The following is a 25889-nucleotide window of genomic DNA, read 5'->3' as shown; positions in this document are numbered from 1 at the left end:
CCTAGGTGCAATAATTTATTTGATTTAATTATTCTGAGGAACCCAATGGTTTGACATTTCATATCATAAAACCAGCGGTGTAGAGAGAATGGAGATGGCCGTTGTCTTTAGAGAAGGTCATTGCTCGCTCTCTGGGAAAATTATGAGGACTATTTTCCACTCTATTAAGCTACTCCACTTAGCACAATTAGCCACACGCACAAAGGTTAAAGAGAGAGACCTCTTTCTTTATGACAGAGGAGTGGTGCACGAGAGAGAGCAAGCAAGAAAGGCAGACAGAGAAAGAGAACAAGACTCCACAATCTACCAAAATGATGGTTAAAATGATGTCTTGTTTATCAGAACATCAGTGCATTGATTTAAGGCGGTCAGTACGGTACTGACTTGAGTTGAGTTAAATTCTCTCATAAAATGAATCACATCTCCCCAGGAGTGTGTTGTTGAGGCCCTCCACTGATTACGGAGATTGAACAGGCTGATTGTCTAAAAGGGTGCACACACACACACACACACACACACACAGAAACATTCACAAAGCTGTGACAAGCAGAAAATATGCCTCAACAATTTTAAATAATCCACAACACATACACTTGGCATGTTCACAGTAAACTTGTGGAGGCTAATAGAACAATAAATGAAAAAGTAGTCAAATGCTCAAATGCTCATAAATGCCACATTACAAAGCAGATTGAAAACACATTGCGCAGAACAACAAAGAAAGTTCAGTAAACTATTTACAACTAACTAAACATCCTGAATTGTTCATACCACAAACATTTACCAAAGCAAAAACACTACAGCCCCCACAGCACAAAATGCTGACGTGTGCATGCCATACTTTTTATGATAATGGATGCTTGTTGTGCAGTTTGTGAGAAATGAACCGCTCCACCTCTGCAACACCATTAAAAAAGCTGTTTTTTCTCAGGGAATGTTGGCTGAGCTTGCACGCCCTTGTTCGTCATTCACACATTTCTTCTTGCTTTCAGCTTGAAGCTCACCACTCCAACCAACCTCAACAAAACTCTGCTGAGCAGCAAGGGTTAATTTTTTTAATGTATTGTTCTTAAGGAAGTGTTTTCTCTTTCTCTACATTCTTCATACAAATTCACCCAGCAGTTCGAAGGAATTTCAGACAGTGTCCTTCCGGTTTCCCCTTTATAAAGCCCAAATAAAATTAAATAAAATGAAACAAAAAACAAAATATTGGCCCACGTAGATTTCAGTGATGAATCATGGAGACCCACAGGAGAGGAGTTAGGCAAATAACTGTCAATAGTTTTATTCAAATTTGTTGAAATTCAGTATTTACAAAGAAACGTACAGAATTAAATATCTACATAAGAGACAACATATTCTATATTGTGTGAGACTTGAACAAATATAATTACATAGTTCTCCCTGAATGCGCACACACAGACCGAACCTGAAATACGGCAGATCTCAATGCTCGGCTGCTGTCAGACTTGAGACACTGATGGATTTCCTGTGTCAGAGTCTCTCTGAGACGATAAACATTGGGTAGAAATGGTAGCCAGAGGCATGATTGTGCTTAATCCCTGCCACCTCTCACTCACAAGTCCAGGTGAAAACTCTGCCCCAGGCATCGCCGGTCAACAAAGTAGCATGGCTCCTACATGGGACAGAATGAGTTTAAATCATTGTTTCGCATCAGTGACGTCATTCTGTTCTGTATTGCATGAAATAAAATACATACAACATGAGCCAAGCTGGTGATAATTCAGTTTCCAGTAACTTTTCTAAATAATATAAAGTTAAATGTATTTTGAAATCGTAATGTAAATCCATCCTGTCTTTGCTGTGAGAAGTATTTACTGTACCTGGACATGGCCAGTGCTGTGATGGCTGGACTATTCTTGTATCGGCGTTGTGACGCGGGGTGACTTCTGTTCAGCTCTTGACATAACACCAGATGTCTCTTCCAGCCTTTAAACTGGCATGAGCTGCTCACTGTGGATACATTGAAAGGTTATATCAAACTTCATGGCTATATCACAGAGCAGGTGTCCACTCTGTGTGTAACTCTGACCCAGTGGTCCCTACAAAAAAACATCCAAGTGTGCATTAACACAGTGTTTATCTGCGGTCAGCAGGCCGTTAAAGGAAAAAAAAAAATCCCTCACATATAAACGCTTCAGTGTTACGTAAAGACTTGTCTCAATGTAATTTACCAAGCATAATACTCCTATGAGGTGACACAAGGCTGTAACCAACGTATGCCAAATTGGATCTGGGTATTATTGCTTTCTAAATTATACAAGCACACACACGTCAGCAGAATTACTCATCAGTGTTTACTGCCTCTATGTTTAATAACTTTATAACAACATAATTCCTGCTAGCCCTAATGCTAGTGAGGGATGGGGTAAGCATTACAAGCTCTCATCTGGAAACCACGCTGTCTAGCTCTGAGACGAGCGGTTAAAAATAATCATCTCACACTTAAGGATTTATCTAATTAGATAGCCATTGGTTTCTTTCTGAACAATCATTTCTTTTAGTGCAGTCGCACACTTTGACTACTGTCAGCCGCTCCCATCATCTATGTTGTTATAGATACAATACCTATATGCATATCCTATCCCACTGCCTGTAACATTACCGTCTCTCTCTGTTTGGTCTTGCCCTGGGGACACAGGCTCTTCTGGAGGGCCAGGTAATTGTGTTCGGGTGTACTCTGTCTTCCATATCTGTATGAGAGACACATAACGAGTAGCAAAATCAGACGTAATTCAACATAATAACAAAGACACTCACATACGCACCAGCGCGCACGCACACCCCATAACTCAAGGTAATAATAAAGTAATAATACCATTTGTGTGTGTGTGTGCACGCGTGTGTGTTGTGCATGTGGCATGGGCGCCCACTCCCAAGTGAAGGCCAATTTAGAGTTTGCAGCTTTGATTGCAGAGAGGCAGCATATGCTTATATGCAGTCACACACACAACCCATATGTTGTTATTAATACCTTGATGGACATCCAAGTTGCTACCTGCAAGGCTAATACCAAAGTAATGACTCCTACATTGGTATACTATATAAAAACAAAGCAACCTCTCCCACTGATCCATTAGTCCTACAAAGAACTGCCAGACAGTGGCTTTCAAGACAGACACTCTCTCCAAGGAACTATTAAATGCATACATAAAAAACACCCTCACCCGTATTATGCCATCTGCACAGCCGGTGACGATGACATTCTTGGCGTCCCACTCGTGTCGCTGCGTGAAGCTGACACACAGGACGTCTGGCTGAGGCCCGCAGGATGTGTCAGTGCGTGTCAGCAGCTGACCCTTCATGTTCCACAGGTAGAGCAGAGGTCCCGCACATGACGCAATTTCACCCTTGGACAGAGTAATGTGGTGTTGACGCCCATGTGTGCAAAGATACACGCAGAGAAGCACAAAAAAAGTGAAACACACACAAAAAGAGGATATGCATGCTGTCAACAGTGAGAATCCTTTGTTGCTCATGCTGTGAGGTGATTGAAAGGAAACAACATGGCAACAGTGAGCCAAAAACGACAAAGAACAGAAGTCAGAGAGAAATGAGATTTTGAAAGGGGAGCAGGTAGAGAATTACAAAGAAGGAGATGAGGATAAGGTGAACTTACAGTAAGATCATTAATAGCCAGTGCAGATATGCTGGTTGTGTGTCCTGTCAACTGAGTGATGTAGTTTAGCTCTTCCATATCCCACAGGATACAGGTGAGGTCACAGGAGCCACTCACGATCATGCTGTGGACTTCAGACACAGCCAGGCACGTCACTGAATCTGTGTGTCCGTATAACGGCTGGAAAGAGGAAAACAAGTCAGCATTTTCGTGTCTACAAAATCAAGCTCTGGGTGTAACCGTGAAATCTCTGCTGCAAACAGACATGTAAACAAAGTGACCTGTCGGAGCTTCATGTGAGTGACTTTGTCCTTGCTGACCGCTACGTCCCAGACACACACCACAGTGCTGATTCCTGCAGTGACGATGGTCGTTGGGTTGGGACAGGCGGCACACAGCGTCTCCCCCCAGTCACACAAACTCTCACACACTGCAAAGGTCTAGAGATGGACATACATAAGTGAACCATTATGTGATTATGTACAGTTTTTATAAGTATTTATTATTAATAGTTTGTAAGGCCATGTGATGAATACTCAGTTATCAAGGAAGTGGATAATAATTAAAACACTTTGAAAACATGGTAAACAATTTCAATATTAACTTTACACTACTATTTATCTTACTGTTCATGCAGCACTGTAAATATGGACAGTTATAAACTACTCAAAGGCTGTACAGATCAGATACAAAGATATTGCCAAGACAGCAGACACTCAAAGTGTGCACTGCCAGTTATGGTAAATAAACGCAGCTGTTTAAAACGTCCCGAAATCTCTGAGGCGAGTGAAAGCTTCGAGGATCATAAACATCGCCTCACTGATTGAATTGAGGGTGATGAGTGCCTGTAGCAGTCAGCCGATTCTGATTAGCTGGCGGTGTGTGGCGCTTGATTCACACCCTGTGAAGTGATTCATATCTTTGTGATTAAACTGAGAAAAGTTCTGCGTAAAAGTTGTATATTTTTGAAGTTTGATTCATTTGTCAATCCACTTCTCACATTTAAAGACAAATCTACACTTCATGGCCATGCATTATGGACCTGCGTAGGGTTTGCGTTCCAGACTGATTCGTGCAACTTATTGGAGCAGGATTTTGTGAGTGACACAGTTATTGTAAAGCTGGTCTACTGTATAGCCTGATATATACATATATATGTGTATATATATATATATATATATATATACACAGACAAAAAGACATACCTTTTCTGTGGCAAGGTTTCCAAAGGCACAGCTGTTGTCAGGGAAGCCCCAGCTGAAGAAGCAGCCCAACAGAGGTGACAGGAGGAGACGGTTCCTCTCAAGGACCATAACGTCTTTTTCCACACACACTATCTGACCTACAGGGCCTCTTGGCAGCTCTGCAGAAAGTTTTACATTGTCACTGAGAGTGGGGTACTGTCAGCAAGAAGTTGTGGAACAAAATAAGGCATTTTTAGCTTTTTGAATTCTCAGTTAAACCATATGCACACATAAAAAACTTTGACCTCATTTTGCCTTTTTTGTACCTGAATAAACTTGCCTGGCCAAATAAAGGTAATAGCTCTTCAAAAACATCACATTAAAGAGTTTGGTAGCTCAGTAAACTTGTAAAGAATTTCATTACATTGACCATAGAAGACTGGGCAATTAAAACAGCTATTCCCATCTTATAACAAGCTGAGGCTCTGTCCTAAGGGGACGCCTGCATCCTGGACAGCCCTAGTTGTTGTCTGTGTGTCTGTGTCTGTGTATGTGTTTATGTGTGCACGTGTGTGTGTGTGTGTGTGTGTGTGTGTGTGTGTGTATGTGTGTGAGTGAGGTAGTGAGAGAGAGAGACTGTAATTGTACCTGTAATTGACCTATTCATGCAGGAACAGGCAGAAATCTTTATATCCTATAGTCAGTTCTGCTTCTAAAATCCCCAGAAAGAAGTTGTGTGTGCATTAGTTTTAGCATTTGTCCTCCTATTCATCTCTATCTGCTTATTGATCAGATCAGACACTGTAAGATTTAATATGAAATGTAATTTGCAGGAATCTCTCCCTGAGCATTCGCAGATTCATCTCCTCTCCCTCAGTGAGCCTGTAGGGATATTCAGATTATTAAGTAGGGCTCAGTGGAAGAGTCATCTCCATATTGTAGCTCTAACAGATAGCTCCTTCTACACTTCCATAGTGAATTAATCTATGGATGCTCTCGCTGCCTCTCAACGATTCCTTTGAGACCTTGGCACATCTTGTATAATACTGATATGAAAATAAAACAAAGGAAGACAAGTACAAAATGGTGTCAAATGCAGATGACTCGAATGAATTTAGTTTACTCAGCATAAAAACAGAAATTATCCTTTCAGTTGTTATATATTGTCTATAAGGCTACATTGTGATTTGCTTTAATTTTATCCCATCATGTAAAATAGATATTTTGGTTGACAGTAGAAGCTACCAACCAGCAGCTGATTAACCTAACTTAGCATTGAAAATGTTGCTATCTGCACCTTTAAAGCCCACTAACTAACTAACATGTTATATCTCATTTGATTAATGCACACAGAAACCTAATTATATAAACAAGCTTTAGAAGTGCTCATAGCCAGATTTGTTGTCCCCTGTTTCCGATCTTTGGTTTTGTATGGCAATTCTTCATCGAACTTTTAGCAAGAAAGCAAAAAATATATATATTTTCCAAAATGTCAAGCAATTTAAGATTATTTGCTCTGAGCTCCTCTTGTTTGCTAGCTGTACCTCTGAATGGTTGTGCTGTGGTCTTCAGCTTGTCAAGTTTGAAGAAAAATGGAGCGGGATGGGCCGGTGATGATCCCTCTTTCTTAGAGCCACTGCGAGGTGGATGTGGCTTGGTGAAGAGCTATTTCAAAGACACAAAAAAAGACACATTTTTTATTTTAAAAAATAACATTACACCTACATTCAGAAAATAATGTGCTTTTTTCCCTTCCCTCACATAGCTTATTCTTTTTACCTGTTTGGGAACCTGGCCAAAGTTGCTGACGTATCCCAGGATTGTGCTCCTGATGACGGGATCCTTTGCGTTCTGCCCGCCTCTCTGAGCGTAGAAGTAAGGGTGAAATGTGTTCACACTTTCTACGGCAGCAGGGCCTTGTTGACGGTACCCAAAAATCAGGTCGATCCACAGGTGGAGGTGGGAACTCACATAGTCACTTTCCAAGGCCTGAGGGAAAAAAGGCAGGAGAATTGTTGCACGAACAAAGACCACCTAGTGAAGTAATATTACAAAGCTACTATACATGCACTGTGCAGTCTTAAAATACAGCAATGTGCAGAGCTCATTGTTATTACAGTGGGACCAACATCATCAGTCAAACGCTGTTAATATGAGAGTTTAGAAACAGAAGAAACTTCTGTGAGGATGCACAGCCTATCAAATTATTCAGGAACTGTGTGATTTCTTCCGAAAGTCAATTACCGAACAGCAGGAAGCTGCACAGCTGAGGTATGAGCGTATATTCGTGTTTGAATTAAAGAATGATTTGGGTAGAATTAGCCAGAGATTGGTTTTGAAGAGTTAATAAGGAACACTGGGCATTATGACCAGCATGTGTATCCTTGTGCCCAATCTTAATAAACCCATCCTGGAATATCAGAAACCTGAAGGAACAAAAAAAATAAATAAATAAATAACATCATAACAAGGATATATTGTCCTGAGTTAATTTGTCTATGAAAGAAAAAAAAAACAATCTTCTAAAGTTAGTAACTTTATGAGAATGGTAGGCAATATGAGTAGTTCAGTAGATTACAGTGTGATAACTATCTTAGAAGCCCCAGGAGTGGAAAAAGGGAGGGTCACACTGAAGAAATCAGACCAACAAAAAGAAAAGGAACAGAGATATACAATAACCCCACACAGGGAAAGAGAAGAAAGAGCTGTGAAAATAGAGAGTATATTCATCCCATAAACAGCTGGCAGAAATAATGGCATTAGGAAAAATAGACAGTCTTGTGCCTGCCCTGGAGAGTGTTAAATAGGCTTGTTGTCCTTCAATGTCTGTCATCTAAACTTCAGATACACGCCTTTTCATGCATTTCGTTGATAAGAAAAACAACCGGCCATTGAGAATCATTAGTACCAAAAGAAAGAAGCAAACTCAATGGGACAAAATGGTCTTTAGAGAGTAGAATGAAAAAAGAGGCTGTAGTGAATAAGTTCTGTCTCTTATACTCTGCTAGAGAGAATGAAGACAAGCAGACCGGCTGCAACCAACACTATTACAGTGAATACTTGTATTAGACACTCAAACAGCGCTTCTTCTGTGTACATACATCACCTAGCAGCAGCAAGCATTATTAAGTCTTATGGGAAAAGTCCCTGTATGTAACCAGCCAATCGAAAAGGACAGGCCCGGTGTGGTCAGGGGTCACTGACCTCTCGATGGATTCGAATGAACTCCTGGGGATCACCTTTCGCCCAAGGAGGCAGCTCCACATCTCCCAGAGTCGTACCATCCTCCATACAGCCTACAGAGATGTGGATATAGAATTTATACAGAATGCTGGGTGGCGTCACATGACTGTGTGTCATCATTTTAAAGGAGTTTTATAATCCTGTTGTTGTATATGTGCCATTTGTCAGCTTGACCAACACAAGCATGAGGATGCGCAAGACCTGAGAAAAGTGATCCACAGAGAAGAAGACTGCTAACTGTTGCGGACTATACAGGTGCGCGGTTTGTTTTTTATTTATTTTTAAATTGGCTTTAAAATGTTGAATGGAGGAAGGAAATGCATTCTACAAATTTGTAAACACAATGTGTTTTTACCAAAACACATTGTGTTTATCCAAACACTTTTGTGATTGTTTAGATTCAGTGAGGTAGTTTTAAAGGCTACAGGTGTGGATCCTGTATATTTTTGAATATTTTTACTGTATATATTTTTTTAATTATCCTTGAATTCCATGGAAAGACCAAAACCAAAACACACTGACTGCACTAGCAAGTATTGGTTGTATAACCAGAGACTAATACTGCTTTTTCCTCTGTGCAAAACACTTCCATTGTTGTCCAAAAACTTTTAAAAACACATAAGTGAGCCACACTGTGTGAGATGTTCCCTCTTTGCTATGGATGCTGGCACTGTAGTTTTAATCCTGTGAGCTCATAACAAAAGTGCTGTACAAGTGAAACACCGTAACAGCACAAAATTCATCCTTCACCAATCGTTGGGTTGATTTTTGTGCCTGACCGAGCTCGATGTGGTTGGAGTTGAGCAGGAAGTCAGGCAGGTAGAAGAACTCTGGGATCAGCTCTCTGACGTCCCCCATGTTGTCTCTTGAGGCCGACTCCCACTCCTTCTTTACACTGTAAAACATCCGCTCCGGGATATCAAACCCTCCCTGTGGGGAGACAAGGTACAGCACTGTCACACCCCCGGCATACTGCTGAATCAAACTTTGCAACAGGCATATTAATGAAAGTAGTCTGCCTGACTCGGTGCAGTGAACCATATTTTATATTCTTTATTGTATTAAGCAAGCAAGATATTTGCTACTATTTGAAGGAAGCTTTTCATCTTTCCGTAAAATTCCATAATCTATGATGGAAATCTCATGAGGGAGAATGTAATTTAGAGTAAAACAATTACCTCAATGAATGAAAATAGCATATATAGTGGTAAACTTGGTTAGGGATGTAAATCCAGTTATGGATATTACTACACACCCGTTATGTGCTCCAGAAGACAAAAAGGCATCGTAATTCACCAGACTAACATCTTTATTGCTTTATTCTGACTATCAAATATGCATGCCTTTTCATTATAATCAATTGGATGCTATATTGTAAATTGGTAACATCTGTGGCTATTTGCATTGGCTTCTTTTGGGTGCTTTCTGTAATTATTTGCATATATATTGAAATCTCCCCATAATCTGCTTTCATACAAAAACAGCACTCAAACAGGATCTAGAGTGCTGAAAATAGCTCATGTTAGAGCCATATTATCAGCAAGAAGATTATGTTTGATAATAAAAAATAAAAGTGATGAATGTCAATGGGCATCTGGAGCACTGGTTTTGCAGACACCTCTGTGGGCTGGTGGAAATAAACTGATACACAATTAACTGAACTTTTTTCTGTTTCTCCACGCAGTCAAGACAAGATCAGCAGTGATCAGCGGTGGTTACATTCAGAATCTGACCAACATTATACATTCATACATTACATACAATATCATACATTTCTCATTTCTATGCCTGTGTTTGAGTGTGGAGATTCGTATCCATGTATTCACGTGTGTAAGAGTGCAGACTAACGCAGAGTTCAAGTCTATAAGAGCAGCCTTGCAGCAAAAAGACACAATTAGGGGTACAGAAAACGTTGGTGTGTACCCTTCAGAGGTTTAGATTTTCCTTAATTGATCAACAAACTACTTCAAGCACTAAATGCCTCACCTGCAATGTCTGGAAGGTGTGTGAAAAGGGCTCCATCCTGACCAGGAAGGAAGCTACAATGATGGCTGAGGAGTAGTGGGTACAGTAGTGGCATCGCGCCGACAAATCTCCTACAGAGTAAAAGTGCGTTGAATAAAAAGTGCAGTGAAAAGCAAAAGAAAATAATACCAAAAAGTGAAGAGCTGAATTCATACCTTCCTCCTCCACTTCATCATATCTCTGTATGAACATCTGCCTTCGTTTCTCTGTCTGAGCTCCCATTGGCTTAGACAGGTCACGGAAAGTTGCAGGATTTGACAGGTTGAGGGTCTCCCGTGGACAGAGATAAATCAGACCCGTCATTACCCTGACCCAATGCAATACGAATGCTCATGACTACGACATAACTGTGTGTGGCCTTACCTCTGAATGGTAGTCAGCCAAGATCCAGGGGAAGACTGGATACTGCATCAGGTCATTGTATGTCCTCCCAGCAATGGTGTTCAGATGCATCAAGTACTCAAAGTTACTGATGTCCCCTCTCTGGAGCACAGACAAGAGTAATATGAAACCACACAGCTTTGAAACAGAAGTACACCTGGTTGCTATTAATGTCATATCTACTCAACATCTTGTCAGTCACCTCTGATGTCAAAGGAGTAAGAAATTCATGTGTGAGAAAAGCTGTAGAAGATTTCAGTAAAATACAAATTGGAAGTACTTGTACTTGTGCATTTGCTTTTTATTTAACATTATATTTCTACTCCACTGCATTTAAGAAGCATACACACTTTTTTAACTTCACTACATTTGTCTGACTGCTTCAAAAGTTACTTTTCAGATTAAAAATTTTCATAAACTTTCCATTCAACCACCTATCTCCACATTTGGTGATTTTGAATGTTCATGGTGAAGAGAATGACGAAATTTTTCTTTATACGTTGACAATGCTTCTTATGCTAAATAAATTATTTACTTGAATTATCTGGAAAATTCTTTGTCACAAAGCTGAAATCAGCCTGCTTTTCAGAGCTCATTGAAAAAAATTTTTAGAGATACATGGTTCTCTACAAATATATAATAATCTTATTGAATATGATGCATTGCTGTAGATTAAACTACCCAACAGTACGTGGGTAAGTAAAATTAGCACAACCTTAAATATCTACAGCAGTGATATGCAACAAACACATTAATGCAGCAGTAACACTAATCCGCAAGCATCAGATACAACAGTAAATCATTAACAGGGGCCATTTTACTGCAGTAATGCAGAGTACTTTCACTTTTCATTCATTACATTTTGCTGATAATACTTACATATTTTCACTTAAGTACAGTATTAAATGACTTTTTACTTGGTGTTGAGTATTGTCACAGTGTGGTATTAGCGCATATAATTAGGCCCAAGTCATGGCTCTGATCTTTCACCACTGTGTAAGCACAAACATCTGTAATGAAAGAACAAGGATGAAAAAAAGGACCATGTTTATTGCATTACCTGCCATTTAACAAGGGCCGCCTTTTCAACCACAGGAGTCTTCCTAAAGCACAATGAAGAAAACAAATACCCTGAATTAGCATCAGAGGCTGATCACTGAGCAGTGCCTACCAACGCAAAGTTTTTTTTTGTTTTTTTTTGCTTGCTCTGTTGCCTGGCAACCTGTATTGAAATGTAACAGAGCAGCAGAGTTGTGAAGCCGCAGAGTGGAGGTGAGTGAGTGAAACACAAATAGTGTGTACACAGCTTTAGGAGCAGCTATGGGGTTGAGGTGAGCTTAGCATAAATAGCGAGCAGAGATGTGGACCACGTGGCACATGGAGCCATCTGTAGGTTATGAGGAAATATAATTTAGTTAACACTGTTACTTGTCTGACTATTCTCCATCAGCAAAGTGGGTGGTGTAAAAGGAGGAAGTGTTAGTATTTTTCCTTATATGGTGATTTTTTAGAAGATGCGCAGAGGTTAATGATTACTGGTCAAACAGGACCAACACCTTTCTTTCAGGGAAGAAAATGAGACTTCCTGCTTCATATCCAAAACAAACAGCTTCCTCTCCAGCTGTTTTTTTCCATCTACGTAGGTGTGTGTGTTCAGAAAGTGTTGTAAGGTGATCCCTTAATAACCACTCACTCAAATAGAGGCACACACTTGTAAAGTTGTTCTTCAATAAACACGTTCCTTCAAAATGCCAACTAATTTACCAGAATGTGTCAGGCTAAACCACACATCTAGTTTATACTAAATGGGAACGTTGCTGAACATTTCATCAGTATTGCACTCATAGAACACCTATCTAAAGTTGTTTAATCTAAATTAGAAAAGCATTAAACTGCTCCTGAAATCTCTTTTCCCTCTGTGGCCAGTAACATGGCAATAAAGTCCTAGAGCCAAGCACCCCAGTTGCTAAGTAACGCTATTAAACAAGAGGAACCTTGACATTCCCTGTTTGGTGTAGGGAGGCAAGGGAAATGTTGACATACACAAACGGTGCATTTCTGGTCTTTCCTCCCGACTTCAGCGTCACATTTTGTGACATACGATCAGCAGGTATTATAAGGATCACTTTTACATGCTGGCTAAATTGGAAATGTAGTTTTACAGTGTTCTGTGTTTGGTTGATGTGCTATTTTCTGTTTTTTGGTACAGGCTACGAGCTGAATGGCAGTTTCAGAGGAACTAAAGACGTCGGCATGTTTCTAAAACTGACGACAATCTCTTGATTAACATCAGCTCAGGGAAAGAGAAGATAAAATATGGTGAGTACATATCTTCATGTATGAAAACGTACATACAAGTTTGAAACAAGAGAACAGTAGCATACCAGCTGAAAAATAAAATATGGATGGAATAGGGTAAAATGTTTTAGAGAGTAAAGGGCTACTTTAAGTGTATCCGATGTCTGACAGCAATAACTCCTCCCCTCACCTCATCCAATAACTCCTGACCAAATTGTTTTGTAAAACTGCACTAAATCAATCATTGCATTTGGCCCAGTATGTGTTATCTAATTGCAGGTAATAATTTCATGCAATAGTTTTCTATAGGAGGTTATAATAGGAACAAGCACCAGTGGATAACCTCTCTCATCCTGAGGATGATGAATGAGGCGAGAGAGGGCCTTGGGGTGTAACACAGACACAAACAGACACACACCTTGCTCTCTTAGACAGGGAGGGGAGAAGAGCGAAGCCCTCATCACACTCTCTAACAATCATTTATCAAAGTCCTGATTTGACTCTTTGTGCACACGTACTGTACTACAGTAAATCCATTTCTGTCAACACACTTGCATGTACATGTCTCAAACACACAGAGCCCTTGTATGAAAAGATCCAAACAGCTCAATCAGGTGAATGGTGAGGGAGCATCAGCACTCATTTGTTTTTGCTGTATTACCCAGTGTCGCATCTCTCCTATTGTTCCCCAGCATTAGCCTTAATTAGAGAGTCATGCTCTTAAATACCCCCATGGGCAACACTGGGTGAGCACGCACTAGTGCAGACATAACACTGTGTCTCTCTCACACACACACACACTGCCACAGCCCCACACACACACACACATCTTAAGCTCTTATACCTCAGAGAGCATGCTTTCCCTACTGCCCCAGGCCATACATAAGCCCTTGTATCTGAATAAATCACATCAGCCTTACACACACATACTTACACGTAAACATACACGCAACACATTTATTTGCTATAGTAAAGTGTGTCGGTGTAGATTGGATAAAGTATTGTAAATCAGCCTCTTGGGGGCAACTATCATGAAAGTGAGACTGAGTTGAAGCTGAGCTGCTCAGTAACTCTCTGTGTGTTGCAGTACCATGCCCAAAGAGAAGGGAGCCAAAGGGACAAAGGTGACACTCAAGACTGCAAAAAAAGCAATACGGATGACCCCAGATGGACGGCGCAGACTCACCCTTAGCAACATGGGAATAACCATCTTCCCAAAGTGTCTCCTCAAACTGACCAACGTGGACGAGTTGGACCTCAGCCGCAATCTGATACAGAAACTCCCAGATAACATCGGGAACTTCTCGTCACTCAGATGGCTGGATCTACACAGCAACAAGCTGGAGGCTGTGCCCGAGTCCATCGGTGATCTGGTGGGACTGACGCACCTCAACCTCTCTAACAACCGCCTAACCTCTGCAGGTTTACCATCCACACTAGGTTTTCTCTCCAGCCTGAAGAGTCTCAATCTGGGCATGAACCAGCTGGACACCCTGCCTCCTACAATGGTGGCTCTAGACAGCCTCCAAGAGTTAGCCCTGTTTGATAACCTCTTTATCAACCTACCAGAGTTTGTGACAGTCCTACGAAACCTCACTAAGATAAACGTGAAACGAAATCCTCTAACATATGTTCAAGGGGACGATCAGGGGATGGTAAAGGAAAAATCACAACCAGAGGAAGATATGTACCTTGTCCACAAGAGCAGTCTGTGTAGGACATGCTTTAAGAGATGTAAAGAGCGGATGGAGAGGCCTATAAGAGGAAGAGGAGGAGGAGGAGGAGGAGGAGGAGAAGGAGGTGACATGAGTGAGGACAAAAGGATGAGGACTTATCCAGGTCTGATGGTGCCAAACTCAGTGGCTATGGTGAGTCAAGACGTGTGGAGAATAAGAAAGTTGGAACACAAGTCAATCAAATGCTGATGACATCATCTTTACCCCACATTTTTAAGTCTGCGCTAAAAACTTTAATAATATTTGCACAACATCTTGCCATGTCATGCTATTGTTTGATGTATTTTCCATTTCAGTTGAAATAAAAAAGAATAAAAAGAAATAAAAAAAGAGTGATTCCCCATAACTGCCTCCAAATATTGCCGTTGGATGACTGCGTCTAACTGTGAACACATACCTGGCATTAGCAATGACCTCAGAGACCCCTCTGCCTTTTAACGCAGACACCACTGTGCACAACCTGCAGGGAAACAGAGAGAGGAATGATGAGCATGAGTCAGTCAGAATGCTAAAAATAAAAACTGTGTTTTTTTGTTTGTTTTTTTTTTTTGCTTTTTCAACTGTGAGTCTATTTAAATGTGATACCTCTTATATGCAGAGACATGATCTCTATTCAGGAATACCAGGAAAGCCGAACGTCCGTTTTTCATGAAGACTTCAATAGCATTGTTCTGATAGAAAAGAGAAGCAAAGTGGCTCTTTACTCATTTAAAAACAATTACCTTAGTGTGATATTTATATTTTTATTCATCACATAAATTATAAACCCATACTTAACATGCAGCATGATTTATCCTCTAACATGGATAAATAATAATGCAAAATGTGCGATTAAAATTCACCACAAAACTTATTTCTCTGAGTGCTGAGACAAATTTTAAAATTTAATGTGAGTATCCTCAAACTAATTCATCTACACGGACAATCCGCATGTAATGTACATGCAACTTTGAAAAATTTGGGTTAGGGTTTGCATGTCTGACCTCTAAAAGGAAACGCATGAAGCGGGCCTCCTTGATGTCCTCATAGGGCCAGCGTCTGCACCTGGCTGATGGCAGCTCTTTACTCAGCACGGTGGAAATAAAGGAATCCCTCACACTGGCAGAGCAGAAAAAGGTACACAGAGGACAACAGATGAACGACTGGGACAGCTGAAAAGCTCCCTATGCTCATTACAGGTTTTGCTGCCACTGGACAGCACACACAGCTGTATACCTGCTTGGGTGGTGTTTCCTGCAGCAAACATCTCCAGCAGGACTGAGAGTGAATCCTTCACACAAGAGCAGGCTCGTCTTCCCAAACAGCAGCACCCCCTCTGTCACTCTGAGGCCACTCACCATCACCACACACATCTTAGCCTTTACCTACAGAGAAAGAGAGAGGAGAGAGAAAAGTCCCATCTGAGAGGCACAATACACATCAGCACATTTCTCTCCCGGGACGCGACACGGCAGCAACGCAGGCACTTTAGGCTTTACTTGATTGATCATTTTAATCACATATTTTAATCATTATTAAAAAGACACAGTTGAACACTTCATTATCAGGGTTGATTGATGGGGAGGAGAAGGCGCGGCCCCCTTTCTCATCCGTGTGGCTGCGTGTTTCATCCAGAGCTGATGTGGACCCACATGCTGCTTTCAGCTCTGGCTGTAGCTAATGCTAACTGCATTGTGATAATGTGCGACTAATTCTATTGTCTCCCCTCATTTCACAATGAGTGTGTGCACCTGGCTGTCTCACTGTGTTGGCCCCTCTGCAGGCCCTCTGGGACACAGCGCCCAAAAACCATATGGGGCCCCAGCATAACCGCAGGCCCCTCACAATTTATACTAATCAAATCAGACTCCCTTCCCCCAGACACGGAGTCACACGCTTGTAGCAGGATGAGGCCCTGCCTGGCCATTATTAGGAGAATTAATCACTGCCACACACACAAAAGGAAACCTGCTAAGTGATCAGAACCTCTTGTCTAAATGCACACGTAGAGACAAGCTATGATGGATAATATCACTTGTCATGTGAAAGCGTTTAAGCGCATTCAAGGTGAGTGTGAACACAGAGCTATAACATGGTCAGATTTTATGGCAGTTTCTATTGGTGAGCACTAACTGGCACCAGGCCTACTTTCCCTGACAAAGACTTGATTTCAGAAAAAAAAACTAGTTAAATTTATTGCTATCAAAGATTAAATACATAACAATAAACTTGTTTCCTTATCTCCGTACTGTGCTCTGGACAGATACGCCTTATCAGTCTGTGGGTGATTTAGCTGATGATGGGAAGAAGGAGAGAAAAGGAGGACTTTTATTGACTGAGAGCCTAATGTCAGACCATTGATTTCTCCCCACACACATTACTGTCATAATCACACTATTGGCGCTGGCAAGCTAATTATGAGTGGGTCTCCCTTTGTGTGTTACTCTTTGTGTGTGTGTGTGAGTGTGTTAGTCTGTGTGCATGTGTGTGCATTTTTCAGAGCTAATGACTATGTTCATCTGACAGGAAGCTCAGCAGGACTCACACACTGAACCACTGCAAGACAACAGGACACACTTGCACACATCACACACTTACTAAGCGGATGTAAGACAGCTTGCATCACCTCCTACTGTTTTTATTAATACTTCTGTCAGAAACATTAAAAGCCGCGGCTGGTTGCCGGAGCGAAGAGAGTCCCTGTCAACATGTGCCTTGGTTTCTAACTCGCTGGAAGAATGAGAAGAGCTGAGCTGGGCCTCGACATTAAAACATTACACTAATGAGGAAAGATGAAATTCTGATAGCAGCGCTGGGCTATTGGAATCCCTTAGTCTACATCAGATAATTATGATGTGAATATTAGCAGGGTGAGGAGCTGTGGTTGTGTTTAGGCATGTTGTTTTTAGTGAAGCATACCAACACACTCTCCTGTGTTCCAGTACAGTACCTCCTCTCCAAGGTGCAGCTCCTGCATTATGATGCGTATGTCAGGGCAGTCTTGTGTGTGGGAGCAGGGTTCAGGGGTGGAGGGGTCAGGTGCACCCTCGGAGATGGCAGGCGCCTCATTCAGAACGGGGAAGAAGGTTAAGCGGTCACAATCCTGTCCTCCCTCCTCTTCATCCTCTTTAGCCTCTGCTCCAACTTCACACAGGATCTTGGGCTCTGTCACAAAGGAAACACATTTTCCAACCGAGTTTACATCCAACACGCACATTCTGATAAAAGAATATTTACAAAATTCAACAGGTAACACTTTTCTCTACCTGTTTCACCTTCTGTAACATTTTTGCTCTCTTCGGATATGTTGTTCCTTAAACACATACATAGTGTTCCTTGCACCTGTTATGACAACACATAGCACTGTTAGATTAAGGTTAGACTGGCGAACACTAAATAGGCCACAGCTCCTTAGATCTCACTCTAAACTGAAAGGCTATACCCGTTTGGATCGTCTCAGAGTCTTTCTGCGGATGCGTGATCTGGTCCGGTTGGGTCCCTCAGCAGTATCTTGAACCCAGTCTCGGCTCAGAAGCACCCCTGGGCCAGGGCCGAACACAGCTCTCTCCCTCAACAGCTCGGCCTCCACATTCAGCCACTTGGCGCTCACTCGCTCCCACTCGGTGGCTTGCAACTGGGGCACAAAAACAGTCAATACATGTAACAAACAATAACTGATGTAATTTTGGATTTTTAATAACGTTAATTTCAGTATATTCATAGTAACATTTCTGTCAAACCTGCAAGTGGTTTGTTCTCATATTCTCAAACATGTCATGGCCTCTTTGTCGATGTGACTCCATACAGGACAGAAACTCCTACAAAGAGACGAGCGTAACCTGATGGGTGCAAATGAAAAGAGCAGGCAGCACAATCCCTCTTACCCTTGCTCATATTGTACACACACACACACATACACAGACAGAGCACACATCACGTTCACAGAGGTTGTATATTCATAATGGTATTGTTGTTTCCTCATGCAATTACAATGCATTCATACAATTACATCTGTTCTAAATTGCATTCACTGGGCAAAATAAGCTAGTGGCTACAATCTTACAATAACCCTGTCTGGAAATGTAATCATTTGTTGGTATGATCTAATTAACATAAACATTAATATCACTGAACCACACCACAGTCAAGGGCAAGGTAAGAGTGTGTGCACCTTTATTGTCTGCAAACCAGTGTGCATAAAGACGTGCAGGAGAAAAGTGTGTAAGAGAAAAGAAAACAAAAAAATGGAAAAACCCAAAACAGAGCCGTACTGACACTGCAGGATGCTCGTGTTCAGCAGACACACTGGGATCATATTCTGACTGTTAACTGCTTCATTAAGCCCATCATCACAGCAGTGCTCGCTGAGAGACTAGTGAAACAACATGTGTCCATCCTCACAGCTGACCCAGGAAAGCCATTTAATTGAGTGAATGAACATGCAGTAACTCTTTATATCGAGTCTTATTTACAGATGCTAATTCTGTGTTTTGCGAGATAACCCCATGAATGCAATAACTGATTCCAAGTACAATTAAAAAAAAAGCAACTAGCTCTGTAATATAAGAGATGCAAAAATTCAACATGTTTTCAGAATAAACCCAAACCCCAACCCTAAAAAAGTTGACGACAAACTTTGACAAGCTCTCTGGAGAATGAAAACTGTTTCTCTGAGTGACTGACTGCCTATCCAAATGAGAAGTTGTGCAGAGAAAGAAATAAAGGAGTAATTTGAGGGGAGATTATAGAAATATTACAGACAAAAAAGGGACTAATAATGAAGTTTGCGCACTAGAGCCATGTTACGACAGATAAACAGCAAGTCGGCGTCATCATCTTCTAATTTCATTCCTTCATTTGGACAAACATAAGTAATATATAGCATTAATTACCCCATTTAGCAGATAGGAACCTCATTGGCTTTTTAAATGCTGCATTAAATACATAACTCATCTCTTCCCTCTGCAATTAACATCAGAACATCACACTCATTTCCATTTTAATGACTTCCCAACAATACGCCACCTTTGATGATAAGGCAACATAATGTCAACTTCATTCTGGGCTGGCAGTGAATGTGTAATGAACTTAACGTGATCATTAGTGCTGTTAATTATCTTTCTAATATGAGGACACAGATATGATTATGGAAACTGCATTCGCTGATGAAATAAATCTCTAGAAGCATTGCACTGAAGCTTGACTGAGGACACTGCCTCTGTATTCTCATTCATTACCTACAGCTTTAAAACTCTTCTTTTTTTGTTCAATAAAAGCAGATCTCTGAAAACTCCAAAACTATGCTCAGTGTTATGCAGAAATACATTACTATGGATTCAAAGAACTGAAAAGAGACTCCCCACAAGTTCGTGACTTCCCGACCAAAAGGTCATAAGTTGATGATCCAGAAATTAATTAATGACTCACTTTCTTCATCAGGACGAATGGAAAATGAGCAGACTGGCAGACTACTACTGATCATCTGAGTATCAGTTTTACGAACACTCGCTGCATGCTGCAACCTACTCAGAGCGAAGTGGTTCAACACACAGCTGAGAGGGAAAGAGCAAACATCCCTCCCTCTTCTTCTCTGCTTCTCAGACGGAAAAACAATTCATCACCCTCCCTGATAGCCTGTCACAGACTGATATGATAAAGAATAACATCAAATGAATAATGTTTTCATCAGATTGGTACCACTATAATTGCCAACCTGATTTCTGTCGGCATGAGCCGTGCACAAACAAGAACACACACACGCACACATTGTGGGGGTGAGACAGACACACAGACGCGGTAATTTCATGCCTGTGTGCCTGAGTAATATGTCCCCACTCCCTGCTCCAGATGGCTCAACGTCTTAAGCGTTGTGGGGGAACTAATGATGTGGGCCACGTGTTTCGGGGGGAAAAACAACAATAAACGTGTCTTTAACCTTCAGCAGCAAACAGTGTGTTGTAGTGAGTGTTCCCATGGATAGGCCTAACAGATATCAATTACTATGCCCACTCAGGGGCAATCAGCTGTGATAATCCAAATCCATTTAAAGAAATAATCAAACACCCCCACAGGGCTGGACGGCCCACAGCACAAACACAGCAGTGACTTTGGGACGAGTGTTTGGGCGCAGCACTCTGGGACGCAGCGACACCTGGGAAAAGGTAACAATAATGCACTCCTCAAAGAGGACAGCAGTGACAGGCATCTCTCGGTCCTGCCCTATGCAAAAGAATCAATCACGGGGCAAACAAGAGTGTGGATTTACCTCTAATGTTGCTAACTCTTTGCCTTGTCTGCCCAAAGCTGAGCGAACAGCACTGCTGATCATATCAAACTTCCCCTGAGAGCTGCTGGCCACCTTCTTCTGAGACTCTGAGAGAAAAGAAGAAATAAATTTAAATGTCAAGAACATGGACGCATTCATTCTCATTCTTCATTTAATAGTGAGAGCTAACCTGTATGTAGCAGCCACGCTTTTTGCGCCATCTCCTCCCATAGAGGACTGATGTCAGTCATGCTGACAGGCCCCTTCTCCGCTGTGTGTCTCACCGAGATCTCTATCTTATAGGTTTCTTCAAGCATGTGTTGCCTCTCGGTCATGACCTTTGACCAGCAGGTCTCCGCTAAGGACACTAGTTCTCTGTCATCTGCAACACATACGCATATTTGTTCTGAACTCTCTGGTGACCCAATAATCCTCCATAGAATTAAAAGAAAGGTACAAATATATCAGGTTTAAGTGATGAGCAGAAATAAACCATCACATACTGGGCTTCATACCTGTGCTAATGTCTGCTCTTTTGCTGAGTTGTGCAGAATGTCTGGTGTTGGTAGAAAACACAGGGGACAAAGCCTTCTTGTTGTCCACTTTTTGTGGCACGCATCCAAAGCCTTCAGGATAGCTACCAAAAAAAAAAAGCGTGACCGTGTAAACTGCCAGTGATTCCTGGTGTCAACTACACGTTTGTGTGTATCTGCGTGTGTTTTGCTTTAATACCTGCCAGATCGTATCAGTAAAAGACAACGTAGAAGGCAAGTAACGAAGTTCACATTTGAATTGTAAGTTGCCATGACAACATCCCAGCGGTCCATGAATGTCTGTAATGCCCTGATGACCTCTTCCTTTTCTTCTTGGGAATGTCGTGGTTGAGACAAGAAATAAAGCAGGACATTATTGGTGCATGAGTAGAGGGCCGACACCGTCTTCTCTTTGTGAGTTTGGCCTTTCTCCAGAGCCTAGAAGTACACAACAGTATATCTGTTATCACTTAGAACAAGACCGAAATGAAATATTGGTGACCTGTGGGCATATTTTCAAAATTTAGAGATCCCATTGACTAAAAGGTGACAATGAACAGACTGCTTTTAACTCTAATTTACAGATTAGCAGACATGTGCATTTCAAGTGTTAAATTCATGGTGAAAACAAATTTTCCATATCAAGTATCTATATGAGGTGCATGAATTCGACTGTACGTATGTGTCTCTCTACACATTTATCTCACCGCCACAATCTGATCTGCCAGGAAGTTGAGCAAATTTTCCGAGTCTCCCAAGAACATCCCAGTGTAAAGCTTCTGCAGCAGAGTCTTACTGAAGAGCACAACATTCTCCATCAGTGTGCCCATCTGTCCGTCAGGATTCTCACTCTGGACTGAGTGATTAAATAAAAAGAAGAGCATTCATATCAAACAAAGTTTTTCATGCATGGACACGTTAGATTAGTTTGACCGATGAGGAAAGAATGCATTGTAATTCTACCTTGTGAGCTGAGATGAGTGTTGTTTTCTTCCTCCTGACTGAGCATGTGGATGATGTCCATGATAAACTCCATCAGCTCAGTCTGGAAACTCTGCCTCTGTGCCAGTGATGCACCATCAGGAGAAAACTGTGACATTTAATAATAAAAATAATTCTATTAAGATAGCTCCTTTCAAAGTATAGTTACACAGTGCTGTACAGGCAGGGTATAGCCTACCGTGAAAACAGTAACTGGATTGAAATTCAGTGAATAGAATTTTCACTATAAAAAACAATTTTACAAAAATAAGAAGTTTTAAGATGAGATTTGAAAGAGGAGACTAAAGTTACTAGCCTAAGATTCTTAGGTAGGGACTTACAAAGCGAGGGGTCTTTAATGCACCTTTTGTGACAAGGCAGGAAGGACACAGATGACAAACTTAGAATTTGAAAATTAGCAATAAAATCTCAAAATCAATACTAAAACTGACACATCATCAGTGAAGACAGCCAAGAATAGGAGTGATGTGGTGTCAGTTTTAGGAGTTAACTAAAAGCCTTGCAGCTGCATTTTGAACAAGCTGCAGGTGAGAGATGGCATTCAGACGAAGACCTAAAATAAAGCGCATTGCAATAACCTATGTGTCATGTAACAAAAACCTGAATGATCTTTTCAAGGACTGCATGAGATAAACTGACAACACCCTTTTGTCTGTTAGACTTGATAGTGAGGAGGGCATGTGTCAAGCGTGGGTGTTGGTGTATGTTAAGCTTAACTAGCGCTATAGAAATCTGCTGGTGCATCAGCAGCACCTTGGCTCTGCCTTGTTTAATAACTGAGCAAAGAGTGGCACCTTCTGGAGAAATTAGAGCTTTGCAGTATTATAGTATATTGAAGAGTATATTTAATGAGCATTTTGACAATGGTTTGTATGTGTTTGCATGTATTTTCTAGATGTAACTACCAAAATACAGTAAATAAATGTTTTATGTGTGTATGTGTGTGTGTGTGTGTGTGTGTGTGTGTGTGTGTGTGTGTGTGTGCGCATTCACCTCCTGCAGCAGAACGAGAGGATGTGTGTTGGTGTTGGCGGACACATTAAGAAGACTGTCCATTAGCAGAATACGGATGAAGTCACACACTGGCTTCCTGTTTAATTGACCGTTAAATGTTTCCTCACCTTCACTCGTTACACAAGGCCCAACCACAACCTGAAGGAAGTCATCAAACCACAGTGAATAAAACCAGAGAGCTGAGAACTGTTAGGGTTTCATAAATCCAGAGAAACACACAAACCTCTGATTCGTCTGGAGGATACACAACTCCAGCAAGAGCATGGAGGAACTCTGTCGATGTCCACAGTGGGTCTCTGGGCCGGAGGTTATGGAGGAGACAAAAGAACTGCATCACACTTGCTGGGAGCTGCACCTCCCATGATGCATCGGTGTCTGACACATGCTTTGTTGGAGGCTGTTAAAACACAAAAAAACATGTCTTTTATCTTATCAATTTATGGTGAAAAACACTGAGAAGATGTGAAGTTTTCACATCCATACCTCACTGATGATGACTTTGACTAATTCCAGCAATATTGTAGCAGCTTCAGCACAGAGCTGCTGAGCAGGAGAGTCCACTTGGCTGACAATCAATGACTGTAGGACATCATCCAAATGCACCTATAGGTTACCCATAATGAGAGCATTATGACAGAGAACGACGAAGAAGATGATTTACAAGATGAAAAATTACTCACCTTTTCCTCTACAGTGTGAATGACCTTCTTCCCCAGCAGCAAAGAAGCCAAGGCTCCATACACCTGAGGCAGGTGAGAGTGTCTGACCAACAGCCCCCGCAGAATATCAAAGCCTGGACAGGTGATGCTGGAGCACACGTAAGACCAAGAATGGGCTCGAAGGTTGTCTGTCAAGGCAAGGCAAGAAATCAGAAAGACAGAGAGATATTTCTTAAAATTTGTAAGATCCCCATGAAAGAGGCAAGAAATAACAATGAATTATATCCCTGCTTCGCTGCGAGAAACGATCAAATTTTATGTACCTGTGACAGTAAAAGGTTCCTCCATGTCATCTATGAGTGTTGCTGGGACTATCCCCTCTCTGAAGCTGTTCTGCTGGCTGGGACTCAGCAGAAAGTGTGTGAGCAGAATGAGACCCAGTTTCAAGGTGGAGGGGTGAAGGTGGTGCTGAAGGAAGAGCAGGAACCAATCACTGCCCAGGGTCTTGAATAAGGCCTTCTCCTGGCTAATGAGGAGGAAAGAGAACAAAACTGATTAATACAGTCCATGTTCCTGCCATAACATTATGGTCCATGAAATACTGGGAAAATACATTTTTGTTCAAGTTTTGGTTAAGCTAAGTTGTACTCACTCTTTTACTAGAAGGCTGTCTGAGTTGAGGATTTCACAGAGAGAGAGTAACAACTGGTTGCGGATCCAGACGAGGCTGGCTGGATCAGAACTCTGAGCTACAGCACAGATATGACAAGTCTGGGTTGGTACCTGCAACATCATCCCTGAGACATTTAAAATAATAAAAATGATGTGGTTGTGTTTTCTGAAATACCTGGTGTATCCTGTGAAAGATCACTGTCAGATATCTTGTCACTTTCATTTGTGTTACTTAAAGGAGGGAGTGTGTAGACCATGAAGAGCCCAAGGCTGACCAAAAACAAGACAGATTTTTCATTCAGATTCCAAAGAAGACAATAATCAGATGACAATAAAACCCACTCGACTTGACTTGAAGCACTTTGTTGTGGCTGATGTACTCCCAGACTGTACCTGCTGATGTCCTGGGGGGTGGAGTGAGCTCTTAGGAGGGAAGTGATGACCCCAGAAATGAGCTTAACCTTCTGAACGGTCACAGTAGGATCAGAAAGCTTGAATAGCAGCTTTGACAACAGACCCATACTGTGCATGTCCATGGCATTTCTGCTGTCACTGTTAAGGATAGAGAGAGAGAAACAGACAGTGCATTAATATCTATCACAAACTGTTTCCACAGACAGAAAATCTAATTCAGCAATCCATGCACACGTTCAGTCATGCTCCTCTCTTCAGCCTCTGTGACTGATTCTCTTGAACATTCCCTTGACTATTTCAGCTGTACACTTCACTGATATTGATGACATGCTGCTGCAAATGTTGACAGAACAGCCGATACGGTCTGTCGTTGATCCTGAACAAGACCCTCTTGTTCTGTGTTATGTAACTTACTGGTCATGTGAGTTAACAGTAAATTAGATTAAAAGCTGCAGCATATTTTGTGTGGCCTGGTCACATGCTGATAAACTGTGGAAATTACCTGGAGGATTTCAGGACTTCAGCAAAGTGGTTCAGAACTGAAAGGTCCAGATTATCTGATGTCTTCTGCCACATCTGAAAACATGTTATAATAACAGAGCAATAAAGATGCAATAAAAAAATGTTCCAAAAAATAGTGAATAGACATGAAAGCGATTTACTCCCTGCATCCTGTATCTGATGCTTACCTCCAGATCACACAGCAGGTCATGGAAAGCAGGTCTGTTCTGCAGGTAACCCGAGCTCAGGTCTACTGAGCTCGAGAGATACAGAACCAACTGAAAGGTTCTGTAGCTGACCAGACTGATCTTCATCTTCAGCAGGAAAGCTAGCAGCTACAATA

General features: G+C 41.5%; 2 protein-coding genes across 7 annotated transcripts in view; one reads left to right on the top strand and one right to left on the bottom strand.

Moving 5' to 3' along the window:
* Positions 1 to 1260: 1260 nt before the first annotated feature.
* The window catches only part of wdfy4 (WDFY family member 4), a 39979-nt gene continuing 15350 nt past the window's right edge, over positions 1261 to 25889 (bottom strand). For all 5 annotated transcript variants that reach the window (XM_046401764.1, XM_046401762.1, XM_046401765.1 and 2 more), the window contains 39 exons: positions 25735 to 25881; positions 25548 to 25621; positions 25025 to 25183; positions 24807 to 24901; positions 24612 to 24708; positions 24283 to 24485; positions 23981 to 24147; positions 23784 to 23903; positions 23524 to 23697; positions 23280 to 23438; positions 22248 to 22374; positions 21992 to 22140; positions 21484 to 21722; positions 21267 to 21388; positions 20942 to 21133; positions 20752 to 20858; positions 18227 to 18304; positions 17929 to 18120; positions 17753 to 17828; positions 17437 to 17651; positions 15723 to 15871; positions 15491 to 15605; positions 15093 to 15178; positions 14905 to 14967; positions 11534 to 11576; positions 10456 to 10575; positions 10248 to 10362; positions 10054 to 10163; positions 8847 to 8997; positions 8029 to 8120; positions 6604 to 6813; positions 6369 to 6489; positions 4846 to 5003; positions 3922 to 4080; positions 3641 to 3820; positions 3189 to 3371; positions 2627 to 2714; positions 1845 to 1974; positions 1261 to 1636 (listed from right to left, as the gene is read on the bottom strand). In XM_046401764.1, the coding sequence (XP_046257720.1) occupies positions 1573 to 1636; positions 1845 to 1974; positions 2627 to 2714; positions 3189 to 3371; positions 3641 to 3820; positions 3922 to 4080; positions 4846 to 5003; positions 6369 to 6489; positions 6604 to 6813; positions 8029 to 8120; positions 8847 to 8997; positions 10054 to 10163; positions 10248 to 10362; positions 10456 to 10575; positions 11534 to 11576; positions 14905 to 14967; positions 15093 to 15178; positions 15491 to 15605; positions 15723 to 15871; positions 17437 to 17651; positions 17753 to 17828; positions 17929 to 18120; positions 18227 to 18304; positions 20752 to 20858; positions 20942 to 21133; positions 21267 to 21388; positions 21484 to 21722; positions 21992 to 22140; positions 22248 to 22374; positions 23280 to 23438; positions 23524 to 23697; positions 23784 to 23903; positions 23981 to 24147; positions 24283 to 24485; positions 24612 to 24708; positions 24807 to 24901; positions 25025 to 25183; positions 25548 to 25621; positions 25735 to 25881 (5229 nt within the window). In that variant the 3' untranslated portion in view covers positions 1261 to 1572. The remainder of the gene's footprint in view (positions 1637 to 1844; positions 1975 to 2626; positions 2715 to 3188; positions 3372 to 3640; positions 3821 to 3921; positions 4081 to 4845; positions 5004 to 6368; positions 6490 to 6603; positions 6814 to 8028; positions 8121 to 8846; positions 8998 to 10053; positions 10164 to 10247; positions 10363 to 10455; positions 10576 to 11533; positions 11577 to 14904; positions 14968 to 15092; positions 15179 to 15490; positions 15606 to 15722; positions 15872 to 17436; positions 17652 to 17752; positions 17829 to 17928; positions 18121 to 18226; positions 18305 to 20751; positions 20859 to 20941; positions 21134 to 21266; positions 21389 to 21483; positions 21723 to 21991; positions 22141 to 22247; positions 22375 to 23279; positions 23439 to 23523; positions 23698 to 23783; positions 23904 to 23980; positions 24148 to 24282; positions 24486 to 24611; positions 24709 to 24806; positions 24902 to 25024; positions 25184 to 25547; positions 25622 to 25734; positions 25882 to 25889) is intronic.
* lrrc18a (leucine rich repeat containing 18a) lies at positions 11695 to 14842 on the top strand. Of its 2 annotated transcripts, none has more exons than XM_046401786.1 (3): positions 11695 to 11745; positions 12683 to 12792; positions 13859 to 14842. In XM_046401786.1, the coding sequence occupies exon 3, from the start codon at positions 13863 to 13865 to the stop codon at positions 14694 to 14696; it is 834 nt and encodes a 277-aa protein (XP_046257742.1). In that variant the 5' UTR covers positions 11695 to 11745; positions 12683 to 12792; positions 13859 to 13862; the 3' UTR covers positions 14697 to 14842. The 2 variants fall into 2 exon arrangements, with proteins under 2 accessions (XP_046257742.1, XP_046257741.1); XM_046401785.1 differs by lacking the exon at positions 11695 to 11745 and adding an exon at positions 12461 to 12583.

This window comes from Scatophagus argus, chromosome 10, assembly GCF_020382885.2.
Source record: "Scatophagus argus isolate fScaArg1 chromosome 10, fScaArg1.pri, whole genome shotgun sequence".
Taxonomy (NCBI): Eukaryota; Metazoa; Chordata; class Actinopteri; family Scatophagidae; genus Scatophagus; species Scatophagus argus.
The sequence above is the reverse complement of the archived record's forward strand: the minus strand, read 5'-3'. Positions and strand labels throughout refer to the sequence as shown.

Coding starts and splice junctions, on each gene's coding strand:
- lrrc18a (XM_046401786.1), top strand. CDS start 13,863: ATGCCCAAAGAGAAGGGAGCCAAAGGGACAAAGGTGACACTCAAGACT.